The sequence below is a fragment of the Propithecus coquereli genome, unplaced genomic scaffold, assembly GCF_000956105.1.
Source record: "Propithecus coquereli isolate 6110/MARCELLA unplaced genomic scaffold, Pcoq_1.0 Scaffold34, whole genome shotgun sequence".
Taxonomy (NCBI): Eukaryota; Metazoa; Chordata; class Mammalia; order Primates; family Indriidae; genus Propithecus; species Propithecus coquereli.
In genome coordinates, this window is record NW_012149063.1 from 10,497,996 (window position 1) to 10,518,301 (window position 20,306).

At 40.2% G+C, this 20,306-nt stretch overlaps 1 protein-coding gene across 1 annotated transcript in view; it reads right to left on the reverse strand.

The window, feature by feature from the left end:
- The window catches only part of PDE11A (phosphodiesterase 11A), a 369,842-nt gene that overhangs the window by 228,176 nt on the left and 121,360 nt on the right, over nt 1–20,306 (reverse strand). The window contains exons 3-4 of the mRNA XM_012650811.1: nt 7,870–7,959; nt 3,742–3,882 (exon numbers count right to left, since the gene is read on the reverse strand). Of these exons, the coding sequence (XP_012506265.1) occupies nt 3,742–3,882; nt 7,870–7,959 (231 nt within the window). The remainder of the gene's footprint in view (nt 1–3,741; nt 3,883–7,869; nt 7,960–20,306) is intronic.

The window sequence follows — 20,306 nt, forward strand, 5'->3', positions numbered from 1 at the left end:
ATATCTGTCTTGTTGAAATACATGGAGTAAAAAATAAATTCGGCAAGTCTGAAATTCTTTTAATATACTTATTTTGCCCTTAGAAATAATTTTCTAAACTCTACAAGTAAGAAACCAGTCTTTACTAGATTCTCAACATGCACTGGGATATTTGGAATCTATTTTATTCAGCTATTTGCTTACAAGGAATTTACCTCTAGTTTACAATACATTTCAACAGTTTCACAGGCAAAACACACCCATTCTTCATCTTTGTTGCCTTTTAAACAAATTTTCTGGCTATTCACAGATGTTTATTTTTCCATATGAACTTTTGGAAATTTAAAATCATGTTGTCAAGTTCCACTTTTGTTTTTCGTCTTTGAACGGATAAAAATCTATCTCAGTCTGCTCTTGGTCAATCAAATAAATTGTGTTTATGAGTGTTGCTTGAGTTCCTTCTCTGATAATTACTCATACCTCTCATTAAATGTAGATGACAAACATTTTTAATATCAGTTTGTACTTTCAGCATTCTAGGATGGGGAAGGAGGAAGTCAAGCCAAAGAAATTTGTCTCCTCAGGATTTTTTGTTTGTTGCAACCACTGTGCCAGCGCCAGGTTTTGGTGTCTGATTTCCTGCTTAGCCTGGCTCCTTCTCCTGGACATGGTGTGACCAGCGTCTGGTCTCCTTCCTATAATCTCTCCCTGGCGGCTGGGGTTGTGCACAAATAGCAGCACCTGTAAATCCAAAGGCTTGAGAAACCTTCGGCAAGAAGTGTGTTCAAGGAAAGCACAGCATTGACGGTTTTCTGCACGGGGATGCCACACAAATACATCCACCATTTCCACCCCCAACTTCCCCCACCACCTCCCCAAGCAGCAGCCTTGGCAAAAATTCTTCAGCTTCTATCTAATAAAAACAATACTGAGCAGATTGGTCTGCTCTCTCTCTTTTTCTCTCTCATGGTTCACTTTTACCTTCAGCCCTTGCCCCTATGGATTAGATGAGTTCACCCTCTCTTTGAAGGGGAGGGGATGAGAAAAAAGAAGAAATGATGAGGAGTGGCCCAGAATTTTCTACCCCAACATTGCAGTCTTAGAATGTTTAGTGGTGATAGCCAAAAGGTCTTTTCTTCACTTTCAGCAATAGACCAACACCTTTATTGCTTGTACTATCCGCTCTATCTAGATGGTGTTTTTTGACCTCCTGCCACCTTATACCATGAAGATATTTCTGTCTCTACTATTCCTTCCAGCTCTGCCCCCACATTTGCTATCAACTTCCATCATCTATAATTTTTTGTTTATTTGCCCAAGAGCTAGACCACACCATAAAACCCAGTCCAGGTAAGACGATGAGCAAGAATGACCACCCTTAGCTAGTTTAAGTTACTTTTGTGCCTGTTTACAACTGAACTAACAGACAGTGAGTATGCCCTTGTCCATAGTTCAGCCTGTTTCCACCCCTACCCTACCCCCACCCCAGCCAGTTGGTACCACAGGGGCCTGGGGGTGTCTCAGGTAATACTGGCAGCCAAAGCCCCAACAACTGCCCCCTTCTGCCTTTGCTTAACAGGGCTTCTCTGTGGCCCTGCAGCCTGCCAGGTACCAATAAGCACCCTTACCCCTTCCCATTCCTTTCAGGGGCTTAGAGTCAGGCAGTGGAGGTGACTCTGGCAAGTCACTCAACTCTCTGAGCCTTATTTCCTCATCTATAAAATTAGGATGATAATAATACGTACCTCATAAGGTAAGGATTAAAGAAAGTCAAGAGCTTCACAAAGTGTCTGGAAGCATACTCCATAAGTACGGGCTTGTAAAGGAAAAGAAAAACCTCAGGACCCCTCCCTTCCCCAACTCCTTATACAAAAGGGAAGGTCAAGCCTGGAGGCTGAGTCACGCCACACCTCCTTCTGAATTAATAACTGTTACTAACATTATACATTAGCCAGAGTCCCATGGAAAGGCAAAAGGCCTCAGGTATCTACAAGGACTGTCCCCACAGATCATTCATAAGGAAATTCCTTGCTGGCCTCCCATGCACAAGGACATGAAAATTGTAACTTTAGGTCTACAGGCTAAGTCTAGCTCTTAAAATTAAAATCTACTCAATTCAACACTAATAATGTCAATTACAAGCTTATCTTCCCAGGTGCAGAACAGAAACAAGATAAATCATTCTTCCACCTACCCAGGGACAGCTGCATATTTGATTCTTCCTTCACTCCCTTTTTCTCTTCTAACATTCACCTTATCTTATGTAAAATACAGATTTTCTCAGCCTCACAAAAATGTAACCATTTGCCTCACTGCCCACTCCACTCCTCCTGTTTCTTTCTGTGTGCTCTATGCCCTTTAATGCTGACGTTCCCAAATCCCACTTCAGAAAACACAGTCATAGATGCATCTATGGCTTCTTTTTCCCAGGCACATGCTCAAACTTCAGCTTAATAAACCACCACTAATTGAGATCTTTGCCTTAGTCACTTATTTTGGGTTAATAGGCTATTGTGTGTGTGTGTGTGTGTGTGTGTGTGTGTGTGTGTTCTCCCAAGGTTCGGCTGAGTTTTACACAATCACAGGATACTTGAAGGCTATTGTTTTTGTAAACCACACCAACTGAAATAAAAATAACTCCAAGCTCTGCTAAAATCTGGGGAAACACTCCTCAACATTTTAAACATATATGAATTAAAAAAAAAAACTTAACTTTGTAAGTTTTACAATACTTATTATTAAATCTCCAAAATTGATCCTAAGATTCTTTGAGGAAAACAAACCTAAAGGCAAAACCAATAATCTTTTCTAAGTAAAGTATGGTAAAATATCACTCTATGAGGTATTCAAACAGCTCTTAATTGGTGGACAACTTCTGGTTACTGAGGAGAGTTCTCAGCAAAGATATTAAATTGCTGCCAAGGGTTTATACATTTAACTTTCAAGAACCTAGATTTATGATGTTCATTATTTTCAATACTGTTGTTTATCTATCCAGCAGATTTTCCCCAAAGGGCCAAAGGGCTTAACACAACCTGAAAACTGGCCACCAATCACCAAGTGCACAGGCCCAAGGCCCTGAGCTAGATGCTTCCCTTTGGAGTGACAGGTACCACTGCAGTGAGGTGGGAAGGAGACTCCTTCACCTGGTTAATCCGCCCTGTGCCAGTATCCACAGGCCCAAAGCAGCTGTGAAAGCACCTGGAAACCTCAGCAGGACAAACCTGCTGCAGGGGGCAGCCCAGCCACAGCTGGCCACTCCACGCAGCTCAAGTCCAATCTGTTCAGGCTCCAAGAGCTAAGTGCACCAATTCTCCATTCGTTTACTTCCTCCTCCACTTAAGAGGGCTGTGGAACATTTTCTGAGCTGCAATCCACTCCCAGAAATGCTGAAGGCCTTCCCCTTAATGGGTAAATAAAATGGGAGACAGACACGAGTGTATCTTTTAATTGAGCTGTGTGAGTTCGGGCAAACCACTGAGCCCCTTAGGCCCTTCACCTGTAAATACACAGGATTGGGATAGATCTCTGAGGTCCCCATCAACTTAACAGTCTATGTTTCTAAAACAACAGCAAAGTAAGAATGAAAATACATGTCAAGGAAATAATAAGTTCTCATTTTGTAAAAAGTCACCTCACGGTTAGGAGCGTCACAAAGAGAGTGGTTCAAGTCACGATTTCACAAGTTTAATTACAAATAAATTCAATTTGATTCCATTTACACAGCCTTCAACTCTACATAAAAGGTAAAAGATAACTTACTGGTGATTCAATGTCCTCTAGGAGTAAAACAGAACAGCGTTCACATTTCAACAGAGTTTGGGCCCGATGCATTATTTTCTTGACAATTTTCTCCAGATCAGTCTGTTCTTCAAAGAGGTCATTAACCACCTCTAGCAAGGCCTAGGAAAGATGAAATGGATGTATTTAGGTGGATATAGAACTGGAAAAAATGACATTTTTTTCCCTCAAAATTCCATTTAGACTTTGCTCTAATAAAATATTATAAATATTTTTGTGTGGCGAATTTTAAAAGCATTTTTGATTGTTTTGACATATTTCCATCATTTCATCTTAGACCACACTCTTAATCTGAAAAATACAACTTGAGAATAGAGCTAGTCCATATAACAGGGATTATAGAGTCATTAGCTACAGCCTTTTCTCCCCTTCTACGGTAGTTTTTCTGCAATGCAACTAGATATAAACCCAACATTTTATAAAGAACGAAGCACATTTATTTCAGAAAATCACAAAGCAGCTCTTCCTCACTATCAGGAAGAAATAGCATCTTGGTCAAACTTGAAACTCATTTCACTAATGCACACCTGTCACAGAACTCTGAAACAATTATAGAGGTGAATACTAATTAAGGTTCAAAGCCTTTAAGATATATAACCCCCATTAATCCTTCTACATAAGAAGAGGGAATACTACCTCATCCAAAACTGTTTAGGAAAATGTTTAGGTACTACTATATATCTCAGGAAAGAAAACATCATTAAAATTTCTGTTAAAACAGCAGAATGAAAAGCATACAAATTAAAGAAAAAAAACTTAAATTCTAACTTGAAAACTACATACTCATTTAAAAATTAAATTACAATAGCCTGACATTTTATCTAGCTAAGTTAGCTTACAATTTTTGCATTGAAATTATACTTGTTTGGAATTTTTAATAACATGGATATTTCCAGAGATTTAAGAATGGTGGATTATGTACAGGTGGTAGGTATTATGCTTCTCTCAGAGAGCAATCAGAAAATGACACAGTCAATGAATTGGCCAGAGGGTGCTTTATGCAATAGAATTTAATAAGATGTGTGATCTCAAGTCTGACCTCCCACAAAAGGATTTCATGAATTGTCAAATTCATGTCTATTCATCATGGCACTGACCATCATTGCAGGGACATGTCTAATTTTCAGCTTTAGTAATGAATTTGATTTGTTCTGAAACCATTTGAAACATGGAAATTTCTTCTCTGAATCTATTCAAGTAGGAAAGCATTTGAATGAGTTAAGACATCCACGAAATGAGTCTAGTTTATGGAGCAATTAAAGGAGGACCAAATATCCTGGGTAGCATTATCTCTAAAGAAAGACCAAATATGGCTAAGGACCATATTGCTGTAAGATCCCAAAGCAAAGAGAAGCACCAGGAGGTGAAAAAGGTTGTAAGTGAATCCTGAAAATTTAGCATTTGGACGGCAAATCTCTGTAAGGGGTCAATGCATAATAATTTCACGTTCAAATATAAGATAAAAATGAGACAATTGTCTAAATAATTATGAAAAAAATTCCCTGTTACTGAGGCAGAAAACATTATTTCCTTAATCATCCAGACTATTTCTTCAGATGGATCATATTAACTGAACAATTATTTAACTTTTCAATTTGCTGTGACTGCATGGAGAGAGCCTCTGGGACCCATATACAAGAACATTTATCTCAGAGGAAAAACTAATTGTGCCTTGAGTCTTGCACTGACAAATCACATTACAGTAATTTTATTGTTTCTAATTAAAAATTGCTGCTTTACTAACAAGCGATGAAAGTTTTACAAATAACAATGCAGACTAGCTTCAGAATAGGAAAAAAAGAGGAGAAGATCTAGGATAACGTGCAACTCAACAGACACTGGAAGCATTTCGCATAGTTGAATACTCCCTGCCTTTTGATGTCACTTGCCTTCCAGGAAATGAATATCCGCATTTGTCCCTCTTTCTTCTAGTGACCTTCTTTTGCTCCTGGGCTTATCCTTGGACCTCTTTCCTTCTCCTGTGTACACGTTCTTCCTTCCCTAGATTAGCCCAGCTAGTCGCCCGGTTTTAAACACCATCTACATGCTGATGGGTCCCAAATCTTAATCTCCAACCCTGACATCTCCCAAAAATTTTAGATTCCTTTATCCAACTGTTTATTTGCCAGCTGCACAAGCCAATAGTCTCTTTCACTCATTTCTGACATCAGCAAGCCCTGTAGATTTCACCATTGATTTTGGAGGGAATCTCTCACTTCTCACTGCCCTAGTCCTGGCCACATTATTTCTTGACTTCAACATAGTCCTCTACTAATTCCTCTCCCTGATTTCATCCTCTCTCCCCCTTCCCAGCCAGTTTATTGTGTCCAGGGAAGCCAGAATGATCTCTTTTAAAAGTAAATCAGACACAACTCAAAATCTTCCAATGGCTTTCCATGGTACCCAGAATAAAAGACAAAGTCCTTGCTGTGCTTACAGGCCTTTCTTGCGTAGGGCCTCTGGTTCACCTTCATCCTCGTTTTCTTTTCTTTCATCCACTCTCTTTCTATCTGCTCTCTGTACACACAGACCAAGCTTTCTCCTGCCCCAGGACCTTTGCACTTGATATTTCCACTGCCTGGAATGCTTTCCCCAGACCTTTGTTGGCTTTTCTTTTTCTTTTCATTCAGGTCTCTGGTCATATATCACCTACTTATAGAGACCTTCTTGATCACCCTCCAAGATAAACATCCTCCCATCCTACCCTTCCATAACCCCTTATCCCTTTATCTCACTTTAACTCTCTTTATAGCACTTATCACAATTTGATGGGATATTATTTGTATTTGTTTTCTTGTCCATTATTTATTGTTCCCAGTAGACTAGTAAATTCCATGAGGGCATGGATTTGGATAGACAGCATCTGAACCACACAATCAACATTTGTTGAAAGAGTAACTTAATTGTGCCATACACGAGGATGCAAAGATCAATCCTACGCGAAACTTCCCTTAAGGAGTTCATAATGTAGTTGGAGAGGAGAGCCTTCATTAAATGTTATAATTCAATGTGATAGATACCCACGAGAGAACAATAGCAGGAGATACAACTGTAAGCGAAGAAGGGAAGATTACCTGGAAGGTGGAGATGGGTCCCGAAGGATGCGCAAGGTAGATGGCAGGGGAGGGTGGGGAAGGGAAGAAGACATTGATAACAGAGGGAAGGAAGACTGTGGTTAAAGGTATGATACAATGAAACCAACAGATTGTTTTCTGGAAACTGGGAACTATATTGCTGGAGTGCCAGATGAAAGAAGGAGAATGGTAAGACTTGGCGCTAAAGATGAAAAGAGGATCCAGATCAGAGAAAAGGTGTGGTATGTTTTATTAAGGACGATGGCTGTAGTAGTCAACTGTGTTCATTTGTTTCCTGAGAAATAGTCATAACTCACAATACTTAGCAAATGAAGTTGTTAATCAATTTGATGATCAGATTAACTGAGGGTTTCTTTGTGAACATCATCTTGCCAAATATATTTCTAAATTGTGACAATAATCTTCCTATATTTAAAAGTAGAATGAGTCTAATATAATTTAATCTCTACTTGCTATTTTAGAATTTTTTTGAGCAATGGTCTTTTTTCTTCTTTTTTAACTATTTGGTTCTACAACTCATGAAGGTATACAAGCTCAATCCCTCTAAGTATGTTTCTTTATAATTTTATGAAAGTCTTTGCATTATTGTTCCAAGTGTCTTGTGATGCTCTTACAGAAAAACTTTGAATTCAAAAACAAAATCTAGGAAGTGGGATAAAATCATACTTCTTAACAGAACCAAGTTGTAAAAACATCACCAAATTGCATTATCATTTCAAAGCTACAAGTAAGCAAGAATCTGCTGCCTTACAGTATAGATGTGAAATTAATTTCCTTTTTAAAAGAAGCTAGTACTATTTCCCCCAAACAACAACAGAGAATTTGAGCTATTGCTTAAAGGGTATCTTCAACCATAGCCTTGCAGGATTATACAAATAAAAAAGATTCCTGGGCTATTCAAAGATCTCTGCTGTTTTTAAAAGATACAATGACTCACGGAAACCAGAAAGACAGAGAACATTGAGGATTGTCAGCAACGTTTGTTTCTACTCACCCTGCTTCTTTCATATTCTTTCCTTGAGGCAGCAAAGAGCTGAGCATTAGATATGGCGATTCCACAAAAGGGAAGATACATCTGCATGACCTGGGGCAAAGAGAGCATTGAGAGCATTAAAACATAAGAACTTTAAAACATCCGCCACTGAACTAAATTCCACATTTCCTGCCTATGCCTGATTGTAATACTTTCTTTTCAACCACAGGGATTAAGTATGGAGTTGTTGATACTAGTATCTTAACTTCCGAAGAGATATTTTCAGAGTTAATTATAAGACACTGTAAATCAAGCTTTAACTGGGGAATTCTCATTGATGAAGATATAAAATGAAGCAACAGATTATAAGGGTTATGACATAGGAACTGCATCTAAAGCATCTTGTATTCCTTCTTTGTGAATGAACCGTGATATATCTGGAATTTAAGGCATGTGCCCGCACTCACATCTGGAGGTGGGTGGGATATAAGTCAATTCCTTTGTTTAAAGGTATATGGTATATACCATTCACACCTGTAGCAGGGATTTCAGCTTGACCTGAGACCGGTTGGCTACCAGATTTAAACATGCCTGTCAGGATGGGCCCAGTGGGAATTCAGGGGCTGGAGAGCTTATCAATCTTCTATAAAAGAGCGCTAAATGTGCCCACTGCTGTGTAGACATAACCGGACACAAATGCAAACTGGAGCGATGGTCCCACAGAAGCCTATTTGAGGAAAGGCGGGGGAGCCTGGGAGAGGAAGAGCTTCTCCTGTGGAAAGAAATATCCAGCTGTAATGGGCCTGACCCTAACCAAGGCTTTCTCATCACAGGGATCTAGGTCTAGGGATTTTCAGTACTGCCTGGCATGCTCACTCAAATTCAGTTCCAGAGAAATACAACGCTCCAAGTAAAAACTGAAAGAACTGTTTCCCTAAACTCTTCGCAACGTGTAGGAACAAGTGGCATTGCTTTGGGTCTTCTCTAAAGCAGAGGGAAAGGGTACGTTTTCTATCACAGTCCTTCTCTCTCACACACACCCATGCACATGCACAGCGGTGCTCTGTGCAGAGTGTAAAGCAATGGCAAAACACAGCAGTTCCGGCCATGCCTGGCAGAGGGCAGTGCGGCGCCCTCTGCGGCGCCCACCATGGGTGAGGGATGAGAGCAGCAGGCCGCCAACTCAGAGCACTTGTGAGACACACCTGGGACATCCAGAGCAGAATTATCTGCAATGGAAGGTGATTTTGCAGAGGACTCGAGGTAGACTTAAGACAAACCACATTGCCCGTTGTTTCTTTCTTATTAAAATCTTGCTTCAGTTACCTGGGCACGCTTAACCCTGACCTATGATCACAGAAAGAATTTCAGAGCCCTACAGAAACTGAAGCTATGACTTCACTCTTAAAGAAGAGACAGAAACAGTGGGATCAGTATTAAGAAGAGGTACAAAAATCAAGGAGTTGATTTTTGCAGATCTTTTCAGGATAGATTGCTTCCCTGAATTTTCACATGTTGCCTTCTGGAACTAGACGTTGCTTCTGTTAGCCCCTCTTTCCCCTTCCTTACTACTCCCCCTCATGCCTTGAGAAGTCTGTCCATAAGCCAGCATAAAGCCGTGGACATACAGCTGCCAGATATTCCGCCAAAATTCCCCTGCCTTTAGTCAGAATGGGACACTTTCAACATCACCTACACACACAGGAAGCACTTTTCCTGCAGTTCTCTGGTTTTCTTCTGCCATGAAGACAGTGACTATAATGGAGCTAAAAGGAAGGAGAAGGTATGAGGCACTTATTTTTAACTCTCCACCACTTATTTATTGTGTTCATATTTGTCTTCAGGGGCCAAGTTGAAGGTGGTTTGTAAGTCAAACAAGTAGGAAGAAGGGAGACTGACCAAACGAGCATGTGAAATATTTTCTAATACATCATAGGCTTGCTTTATGTCATTCGTAATTCCAATATTTATTGAGCTCCAGGCATCATGTGTAATTAAAAAGAATCTGAATTTTAAATCAGATGACCTTTGTTCTTTTTATGGCTCTTCTATGTGAAATTCAACAGGTCCTTTAACCTCTCTGAACCTATTTTCTTATCTATAGAATGCCAGGTTTATGGTCCTTTTTAGTTCTAATATTTGGTGATTCAAATAATGTGAAATATCAGTGAGCAGCAACAATCTATTTACTGGAGAAAACAAAGAATTCAATAAATATGCTAGTCTCTTACTCAAGAAACAATCATTTATAATCATAACTGACGTTGACAAAGCCCTTCTGTTAATGTGTCAGGCATGATGTTAAGCATTTTATATGCATTATATCCACTTGATCCTCGCAACTACATATGTTATATCACTAATTCAATTTTTCACATGAGAAAACTGAGGCTTTAAAAACTTCAACCCAAAGTAGTTGGGAGATAATTCTCCATGGATCTCTTATGTCTCTGTATAGATCTGGCAAATGGAGGCACTGGCTGTTCCTTTCAAGTATATTTGTACAGTGAACAACCTTGGAAAATAAAGATAGTGTCTCCATCCAGAGCAAAGAGCAGAATTGTTTACTACTCAGTATAATAAAAATAGTATCTCCCTCTAGGCAGAGGTCAGGCAGGCTCACTGTCCATTATAAAAGATTTGGGTTGTTTACATTTGAGATTCCTCTCCAGTAATGCAATCCACTATGTGTGCTGTTACCAGGGGCGGAAAACCAGGACAAATGCTGATGATCCGACTATTGCTGTTGCTGTGAGTAATAAACTGTCCTTTGTCACTGATCCAGGACTCTCATGTCTTCTCTCAGCATCCATGAGACTGTGGCAGACTAACCTACTAGCTTGCAAGTACAGTATAATAAAATCTCAAACCCTTCACTGTTAACAATGGCACCTAGATAGTAATTGGCGATGCTGTATTTTGAATCCTAACAGTCTAACCCTAAAATCTACCTTCTTAACTTCTATGTTCTCCTGCCTCCCGAAGTAATACGTATCTTTAATATCATTGGTATAATGGCCTGGTTAGCTGCAACATGATAAGACAGACTGCAGGGACTAGAACTAGATTCTTTCTACTTCTGCTCATTGCTACTTCAGTGTATGAGCGGTCATAGGAGATTGTAGTTTTGGTGAGGCAGACATAACCTGGATTTCCAGAGATAACACGGCAACAGTCCTCAGGTGGTAATCTGTCTAGAAGTTGGCCTAAGGGAAATCCTAAACAGAGAGTGAACCTCACTGATAGGCATCAGAGTGTGGTGACAAAGGCCAGGGGAGAATATTCAGAGAGAAAAGAAGCAGACACCCAGGGCCCCAGTCTCCAGGTCGGGGTTTAAAGATCAAATTACACTCTTGGTGACGGAAAGGAGGGAAATCGCAGAAGAAAAGACGATCCCCATCAGGTAGATCAGGTGTTAAATGTGGATCACACTGTTTTCTGGACACAGACCCAGCCTACAGGTGAGGTACCGAGGTGTGGTTCCAGCTACAGAGTGGTCAGGAATCTGGAACCGGGAACCAGGCTGTGTTCAATACACCGCCAGAGAGGTCCCAGTGTTAGGCCCATGTTGCCAGGAGCCTAGGACCAGCCCAAGGTCACGCTGTCAGTCCATGGCAAATCTTCATCCTCAACCAATTTTGTTTCTGTTAAACCTAATTTTTAGTCTAAAAATTTTTAATTTGCAAACACTTTCCCTAAATAGTGTAAGCTATTCTTTGCGAATAGTACAATGTACTATCAAGAAATTGTGTAAGTCAGATTGGTATGATTAGTTCTTTAATCTACCCCACTGTGTCTGACAAAGCACCCCTCAATTTAGTCCTGACAGATGAGTGATATTTACTTGTCACAACCTCAGGGAAAGCAACTCTATAATCTTCCTCTGTTTTAAATGTCTAATAAATGTCACTTTCATGAAATTCTCTCATATAAATGTAACAAATCCCTCATACCACAATGTAACTGCAATTCTTATTCTTCAGTGGAGATGAAAAACAACAACAAAAAGTCTGCTAATCTAAACCAATTATGAAGCATTTAACATGGCATTTTGAAAGGTGAAAGAGACTCACTCATGCTGTCTTATTTTGTGTACTCTAATTTATCAAGTTAATGCTTCTATAGCAGCATCCAAACAAAAGTAAATGGCAAAGCTAACGTCCTACTCACTGTACTAGGAATGTACAGATCAGCTCAATTTAACAAGAGTTCTCACGTCAGGCTTTGGGTTAATAATACAGCATGTATGATAAATTACATGACACCATTACTACTCTCAAGTTTACCAGGAGTTTTAATTATATTCACGAGATGATTACTAGCCAGCTCAGAGTCCTTCTATAGTTTCACAAAAAAAAAAAAAAAAAATAGGCTAAATTTGAAACTTCAATTTTGCATTAAAGGCCTTCAAAGATTCTACCCTAGTTATATCTCCTAGTTTATACACTCTGTGTTCCAGTTAAACTGGAACAGTTAATCCCCCCAAAACACCTGTATTCTACTATGCCTCCTATCAGCATCACCTGGAATTCTTTTCCCTTCTACCTTCTACCTTCCTTTCTATCTATCAAAATTGTAGTGATCATTTTAAAATTTGTTATATTTAAGTTATTATTTTAGTTGCATACATTTTAAATAATATAAAATAAAATATATTGATTGTAAAATCACACTTCTTTTACGTTCGCATTTCCTTGAATAGTTTATTTTAACATTTCAGCTGCATCTTTGTATCAGTGTCTTTGTTACTAGTGGTTACTAGAACCACTCCTAGAATCAGTTTTAAATTAAGTTTTATACAATAATCACCTCCACTACCTAAGTCAATTGAAAAGATGTTATATAGTGAACAGCCTTAAAGATAGAAATGTCTCCTTCCACAGCAAAGGGAAGAATTGTTTCCTATTCAGTATAATAAAGGTAAAATATCCGTCTGGGGCAGGGGGCAGGCAGGCTTACTGTACATTATAGAGATTTAGTTTCCCTGCATTTGGGGATCCTTTCCTGTGACACAATTCCCTGTGTAATCTGTATATGATGATAGTACTGAACATTGTATCCCAAGCCATATGCACACATTCACATACCATTAAGACCACATTTTTTGTTCATTTGTCCTGTTGGTGTATAACTATGAACTCCACAACATAGCCATTTCTCTGATGATTTAGAGACGCTGAGCATTTTTTCATATGTTTACTGGCCATTAGTCTATCTTCTTTTGAAAAGCTTCTGTTCATGTCTTTTGCCCACTTTTTAACAGGGTTGCTTGATTTTTTCTTGCTGATTTGCTTGAGTTCTTTATAGATTCTGGTTATTAGCCCTTTAGGGGTGTATAGCATGTGAATATTTTCTCCCATTTTATAGATTGTCTATTTGCTCTGTTGTTTGATTTCTTGGCTGTGCAGAAGCCTTTTAATTTAACCAAGTCCCTTTTATTTATTTTTATTGTTGCTGTGATTGCCCTCAGTGTCTTCTTCATAAATTCTTTTCATAGGCCAATATCTAGAAGAGTTTTTCCAACATTTTCTTTTAGTATTTTTATAGTTTCATGCCTTAGGTTTAAGTCTGTTATCCATTATGTATTAATTTTTGTGAGTGGTGAGAGGTGTGGATCCTGTTTCAGTCTTCTACATGTGGCTATCCAATTTTCCCAGCACCATTTATTGAATAGGGATTCTTTTCCCCCAGTGTATGTTTTTGTCTGCTTTGTCAAAAATCAGATGGCAATATGAGGATGGTTTTATATCTGGGTTCTCTGTTCTGATCCATTGGTCTATGTCTCTGTTCTTATGCCAATACCATGCTGTTTTGTTTAGTATAGCCTTGTAGTATAGTTTAAAGTCTGGTAAAGTGATGCCTCCAGATTTGTTCATTTTGCTTAAGGTTGCTTTAGCTGTTCGGGCTCTTTTCTGGTTCCAAATAAAGTGTAGAAGTATTTTTTCTAGATCTGTAAAAAACGATGTTGGTATTTTGATGAGGATTGCATTGAATCTGTAAATCACTCTGGGCAAGTGGGATGCATTTCTGTTCATCCTGTTGAATAGAACCTTGTTGCTTTGTTTTACATCTTGAGCCATTATTTTATATGGGCTCCGAGATTTAGCTTTTGGGTAATTTTACACTTGTGGGTTTCTACTGTGCTGATCAATGTTTAACGTAGATCTGAGTACTTCTTATAGGGCAGCTCTGGTCTTGACAAATTTCCTCAGTGTTTGCTTGTCTGAGAAAGTCTTTATTTCTTCCTAATACAAACAACTTAGTTTTGCTGGATACAATATTCAAGGCTGGCCATTATTCTGTTTAAGAAGACTGAAGGTAGAGCCCCAATCCCTTCTGGCTTATACGGTCTCAGTCGAGAAGTCTGTAGTTAACCTGAGGGTTTTTTCTTTGTAAATTACCCAATGTTTTCACCTTACAGCTCACAGGAGCTCCTCCTTCATGTTAAATTTGGCCAGTCTGATGACTATGTGTCGTGGCAATTGCCTCTTTGCAATGAATCTCTCAGGTGTTCATTGAACTTCTTATACCTGGAAATCTAAATTTCTAGCAAGATCAGGAAAGTTTTCCTTAATTATTCCCTCAAATAGGTTTTCCAACCCTTATGTGCTTTCTTCTTCACCCTCAGGGATGACTGTAATTCTTAGGTTTGGCCTCTTTACATGATCCCATATTTCTTGTAGGCTTCGTTCCTTCGTCTTAATTCTCCGATCTTTATCTTTGACTGACTTGTTTAATTAGAAGGTGTTGTCTTTAATCTCTGAGATTCTTTCTTCTTCCTGGTATAGTCTATTCTGAATACTTTCCACTGTGTTTTATATTTCCTTGAATGGATTTTTCATTTCCAGAAGTTCTATTTGATTTTTTTAATAATTCAATTTCTTTAGTGAATTTTTTTGTTCATTTCCTGAATTTTGGGGGGGTTTGTCTATGTTGGTTTTCCATTTTCTCTTGTATTTCATTGAGCTTACTTATAATCCATATTTGGAATTCTTTATTTGTCATTTCGATATTCTGAGTTTGGCTGGTATCCATTGCTAGAGAGCTGGTGTTCCCTTTTGGGGGTCTCCTTTCACTCTGATTCTTCATACTTCCAGAGTTTTTTTGTTGTTTCCTTCTCATCTGGAGCAGCTGTTGCTTCTTATCTTTGGATTTTCTTTTGTTTAGATAATATCACGCTGAGTTTAATCTCTGAGATAGTAGGTGGTGCTTGTGGGTGAGAATCAATCACATGCTGTATGATTGAGTGAGAAAATGCTATAAAGGGTGTGCAAATTTTCCTCCCTGTCAGTAGGTGGCGCTTTCGGGAAGGAACAAGCTGCAATGTTGTTTTGGGGTCCTGTGACTGGCTCTAGTCCCTCAGGAGACGCACTCAAATACCCCAGGTAGTGGGTGTGGCCTGGAATTTCCAGGTGAGTCCTTATTCTCTGCCACAGCAGAGGCAGGTGGGGGAGTACAGCTGGGTGGGGCTGGATTGGGTGAGCTTGCCCTCAGTCTCCACAAAAGTTGGCAAGGTATCTATCTGTTTCAGGAGCGGTCAAAGGTCTTCTCCCAGCTTCTGGGCAAAGCCACCTAGAAGGGGCGGAAGTGGCCCCACCCAACCAGAAAGTCTGCTCATGGAGACAGGGCCATCTGAGATTCACAATCTGGCAGTCTGGAGCAGGCCTTGCTCTTTTCCTTCCTCTCCCGGTTCTGTGGTTTTATGTCGTTATCTACCAGCAGGCAGGAGATCAAACCAGCTGAGCTCCCCCACGACTGTAACGTGGGCTGGGAAGTTCCCTGCCCAGGATCCCTACCTGAGCTGAGAGCCTGGCCCTCCTTAGCGGGGAGGGATGCCCCACAAGCACACTGCAGCTAGAACTCACACTGTACTTTCCCCCTTGATCTGCCCATGTGGGCACTCTCACCTCCTGAGACTAATTCACAAATCTCCTCTCCGTGCCCCCAAGTAATGCAATTGAGACCTGGGGGTACAGGATCTGGCCTGTAGGCTCATCCCCAGGCCCCCCAGAATCATCCCTGACCATGCCTGGGAGAAGCACACTTGATCCCAAGTTGCCCACGGGGTGCCCGAGTAGGTTCCATGTCCCTCTGCCTTGGGGCATGCCCCACTCTGATGGAGTCTCCAGACAAGCAGCACAGGTGAGGGCTGGTGGGCAGGGAGCTCTCAGTCTGAGCACCCCACAGTCTGCTGCAGGTCCCCAAGAGGAAAGGTCTGAGCCCCACTCTCTGCAGAAGCCTCAGTGTGGTGGCTCAATTGTTTCTCTCAGCAGCCATGCATGGGGGAGGAGAATGGAAGAAAAAGAGTCTGAAAGGGGGAAAGCTAGCACTCTGTTGTGTCTGTCCTTTTCTCTGGGGGGTTGCCCTCCCAGAATTTCCAGGCACTGGAGTCACACAGATCACCCAGGACCCACTGGACCCCTGTGGCTCCTATAGTCTGGGCCAGAGTTGGGAAATGTCTGTGTGGGCATGAGCAAGATGAAACCTGAGAAGTTGAAGGCCCCTGGGGAGGACAAAGGCTCCTGGTGGGCAAAGAAGCAATATGGCACTTGCTGTCCTGGCTCAGGTCCGTGGAGATAGGAGGTGCTCCAGGGGGGCTGGGTACCTGGTGTCCTGTCCACAAGAAGCTCCAAGCTCACTGGTGGCAGTAGCCTGTGGGCTTGTGTGCGCAGAAAGTCTCTCCAGCAGCTTGGGAATCCGCCAACTGTCAGAGATGCCATGGGGGGAGAAACAAACTGCTCCACCTACCCTTCTCACTAGACTTCAAGCCCCTCAGGGGCTGCTCTCTGCTCCTTCTTGTTCTGCTCTGCAACTTCTTCCCATGGAGTCTCCTGAAGATTCTGGCACCCTTCCCTCAGTCCCACACCCGATATGTGTTTGTCTATTTGTCTTTTCTCTTTCATCTAAAACTTCTTCTTGCTGAGATACTCTGGCATCTGGTGTCTCTGGTTAGCCTCTTGCCTCTCTCTACTGAGTCAATTTCTATTGATTTTATTTTCTCTTCTATTTATACCCCACCCCACTACTTTCTGTTTCCCTTATTTTTGTGATTAAACAAGAAATTTTATGCACAACTTGTCAAAATCTAAACTTAACATCTTTAGCCTCCTTCCAAATAAGATAAAAACCTTGGAACAATTTAATACTTAACACTACTTTCCTGATATAGGTGTTACTTTTTTCCAGTTCCATCACATTGTGTCACTACATATTGGACATTATTATTCTTAGTCAATGTTTGTTTATATTTACCCACATGTGTACCAATTTTTTCTTAATTCCTTCCAGCATCTCTTTCCTTGCTTCTATGATAGTTTTCTTTCTTTTTGAAAATACCTTCTAGAATACTCTTTAGTGTTGGTGGTAAATACTTTGTTTTTGTTTTGTATAAAAGTATGTTTATTTTATGATCAATCTTAAAAGGTAATTTAGTTGGGTGTGCAAGTCTAGGTTTACAGTTACTTTCTCTCAGTACTTAAAAGATATTCCCCCAATTATCAAGTGCAGTTGATGCTGCTTAAAAGTCAGCTGTCAATATAATTCTTTGTGCACTATCTCTCTGTATCTCTTGTTTCTTTTAGGACCTCTTTATGTCTTTGGTAGCCAATTTGTACTTTTCCAAGCCTCTAAGGCTTAATTGAATCAAATTAAATGCTAATGTATATATTAACCAAAGATTAGTGTGGACAGAGACAATATTATAACTTCATGACTCATTGCATACTGAAAGAGACTCTTTATTAAAAAGGAAATGCTCTACCCTGTGTCATTCATTGGCATGCAAATTCAACACTCTGGGGCCAGACTCAACTGTACTATGAGTACACATGTGACAATAATCCATAGAGTTTCTAAATAAGTGTGCAGGGGAAGCAGGCAAATACATTTTTGAAAAGAGGGAGTAAAAAAAACTGAAGCAGTGTAGAAATAAAAAGTGAAAAACAAAATATTTTCATATTTTTTTCAGTCCCAGTGCAACAGATGCCTTATAAAAAACAACAAAAAAAAGATATATGCTGCTCTATTTGCTCTTTCTGAAGTCCTTCCTTTCCAAAAAGAAAAAAATTACTAATTTGGCTTCCCCATCCAGTTTCTGAATGCCAAAAGGTCTAAAAAGCCTTAATGACTAAGAAGCTAATGAGTCTGCACACCCTGTGCAGCACTTTTCAGCTTGAAAGCACTTTATGAACATTGGCTAATTAATCTTTACAACATCCCACTCAGAAAGGGAGTTAAACTGAAAATCATTAAGCAGTATAAAAAAGTCACTTTAGTCCTGAAAACTCATGAAAATATCACTAATAAGCATAAAATCTGAGCTGTGGGCCTTCCATCATTGTACTAAAGAAAGACAGTAGGTAGCCAGCCTTTTCAAACTTGCAAGCCACAGAGAAAGACTACTAAAGCCCCAGGGTCTGGTCTGGTCCAATTACACATCATTAAAGAATGCTAGAGGTCTACACTGGAGATGCGGAGTGGGCAGCCTGGGGCCATCCCCTTGATGGACCCCACTCCTAGAAGACAAAACAGATTGAAGGGTCACAGCTAAATGAATGGCTGAGATAAGGTTTCCCCACCAACAGGCTTTGTGCAGATTCACTCTTAGAGTCACTTCTGCCCTCAGGCTAACTACAAGGCACTGATTGGGGCCCACTGACTTGGAACTGGAGGTGTTTTAACATAGCTGTGATTCAGACACCAAATAAGCTCTGCAAGTAGAGTAATTTGGAACATAACATATCAAAATATGAAAGCAGTCATATTATTCTCATATAATGGAACACTTTTAGAGCTTTTTTAGGAATAGAATATTAAAAATAATTTCAAAATTAGTTTGGAGTTTTCTAGAGATTCCAGAGGAAATCCCGCTTCCAGAGGCATAGTTTCATTCACTGCAATATTGTTTCTACCCAAATTCAGTAAAGAAAATAGGTGGAGCTTTTATTTCAAACATCAGAATCATAAATGAATCTTGTTTCTTCATACCAAAATATGTACTCAGCTGAAGTCTGCCCTTTTCTGTCGCTGATGTGCCCTTTTCAAAGAAAACAACCGTGAAAAGATACGCAGAAACCTAAAATACCAACTTTGCTTTAAAAAATGACATGGAATAGATAATCCAATTACATGCTTTTTGAAACTGTCCACTATTAGAAATAACACTCTTTGAGGAACAAGGTGGGGAACTTCATTAACAAAAGACAAGGGAGAACAAGAGGGCAGATAAAGAAAAAGGAGAAGTGTTGTTTTCAGGAGACAAAATCAAGGGCAAGACAACGGAGCAAAGATGTGGAGAGGAGCCCGCAAGGAAAAGAAGCCCAGGGTGGGCTCACACTGGTCCAGATTCGGGGCAGAACACATTCAAAAGTGCGCACCTTTACAGACTCCCCCCTCTTGTCTAGGCACTCTCATCGCTCTTCTTCCATTTTCCCTTCTCAGAACAGCGGGGTATAGATGCTTCTGCTTCTCTGCCTGGTCTTAAGCTGGGGCCCCAAGGGTATTGGAATGAGTACCCTTCCTTCCACTGTTCTCATCCCTCTCCTACAAGCTAGAGTTGGCCAAGATATCCCCAAGAGGCCAACTAAGGGCAGACAGGCTGAGTCCAATTCCTGGCAAGTAGCCTAGTAGCATCAACACTTATTCTCTTTGACTTTTTAGAGGCTCTGGTCTGCTGCCTGCTCAAATCATGCAGATACTAAGTCACACCACCCAATAACCTTATTCCTATCTGCCTGTGTCCCCCGCCCCACCCCACCAATACACACACACACACACAACTTTAGAGAAATAACCTTCTCATGTCTGGAGGTGGCTCTAAATTCCTACTCTCTTTCACAGACACTCCATTGAAGGGAAGACCCTGAAGGAATCCCTCGCAGGAGCCATGACTTTTCTAAGATAATTTGTTTTATTCTTTTTATATTATTATGGGTAAATAATAGTTGTACATCTTTATAGGGTACATGTGATGTTTTGATATGGGCATACAATGTGAATTAATCAGATCAGGATAATTGGGGTATCCATCACCTCAGGCATTTATCATTTCTTTGTGTTAGGAACATTCCAATTCCATTCTTTTAGTTATTTTAAAGTATACCCTAACATAGTGTCGATTACACTCACTTTGTTGTTCTAACAAATACTGCTCATTCTATCTAACTATATTTTTGCACCCATTAACCATCCCCGCTTTATCCTTCCTCCCTGCCACCCTTTCCAGCCTCTGGTAACCATCTTCTACTGTCTGTCTCCATTAGATCAATTGTTTTTAATATTTATCTCCGCCATATGAGTGAGAACATGTGAGGTTTGTCTTTCTGTGCTTGGCTTTTTTCACTTAACATAATGTTGTCCAGTTCCATCCACGTTATTGCAAATGGCGGATTTCTTTTTGTGGCTATATAATATGCCACTGTGTATATGCACCACAATTTCTTTGTCCCTTCATCCACTGA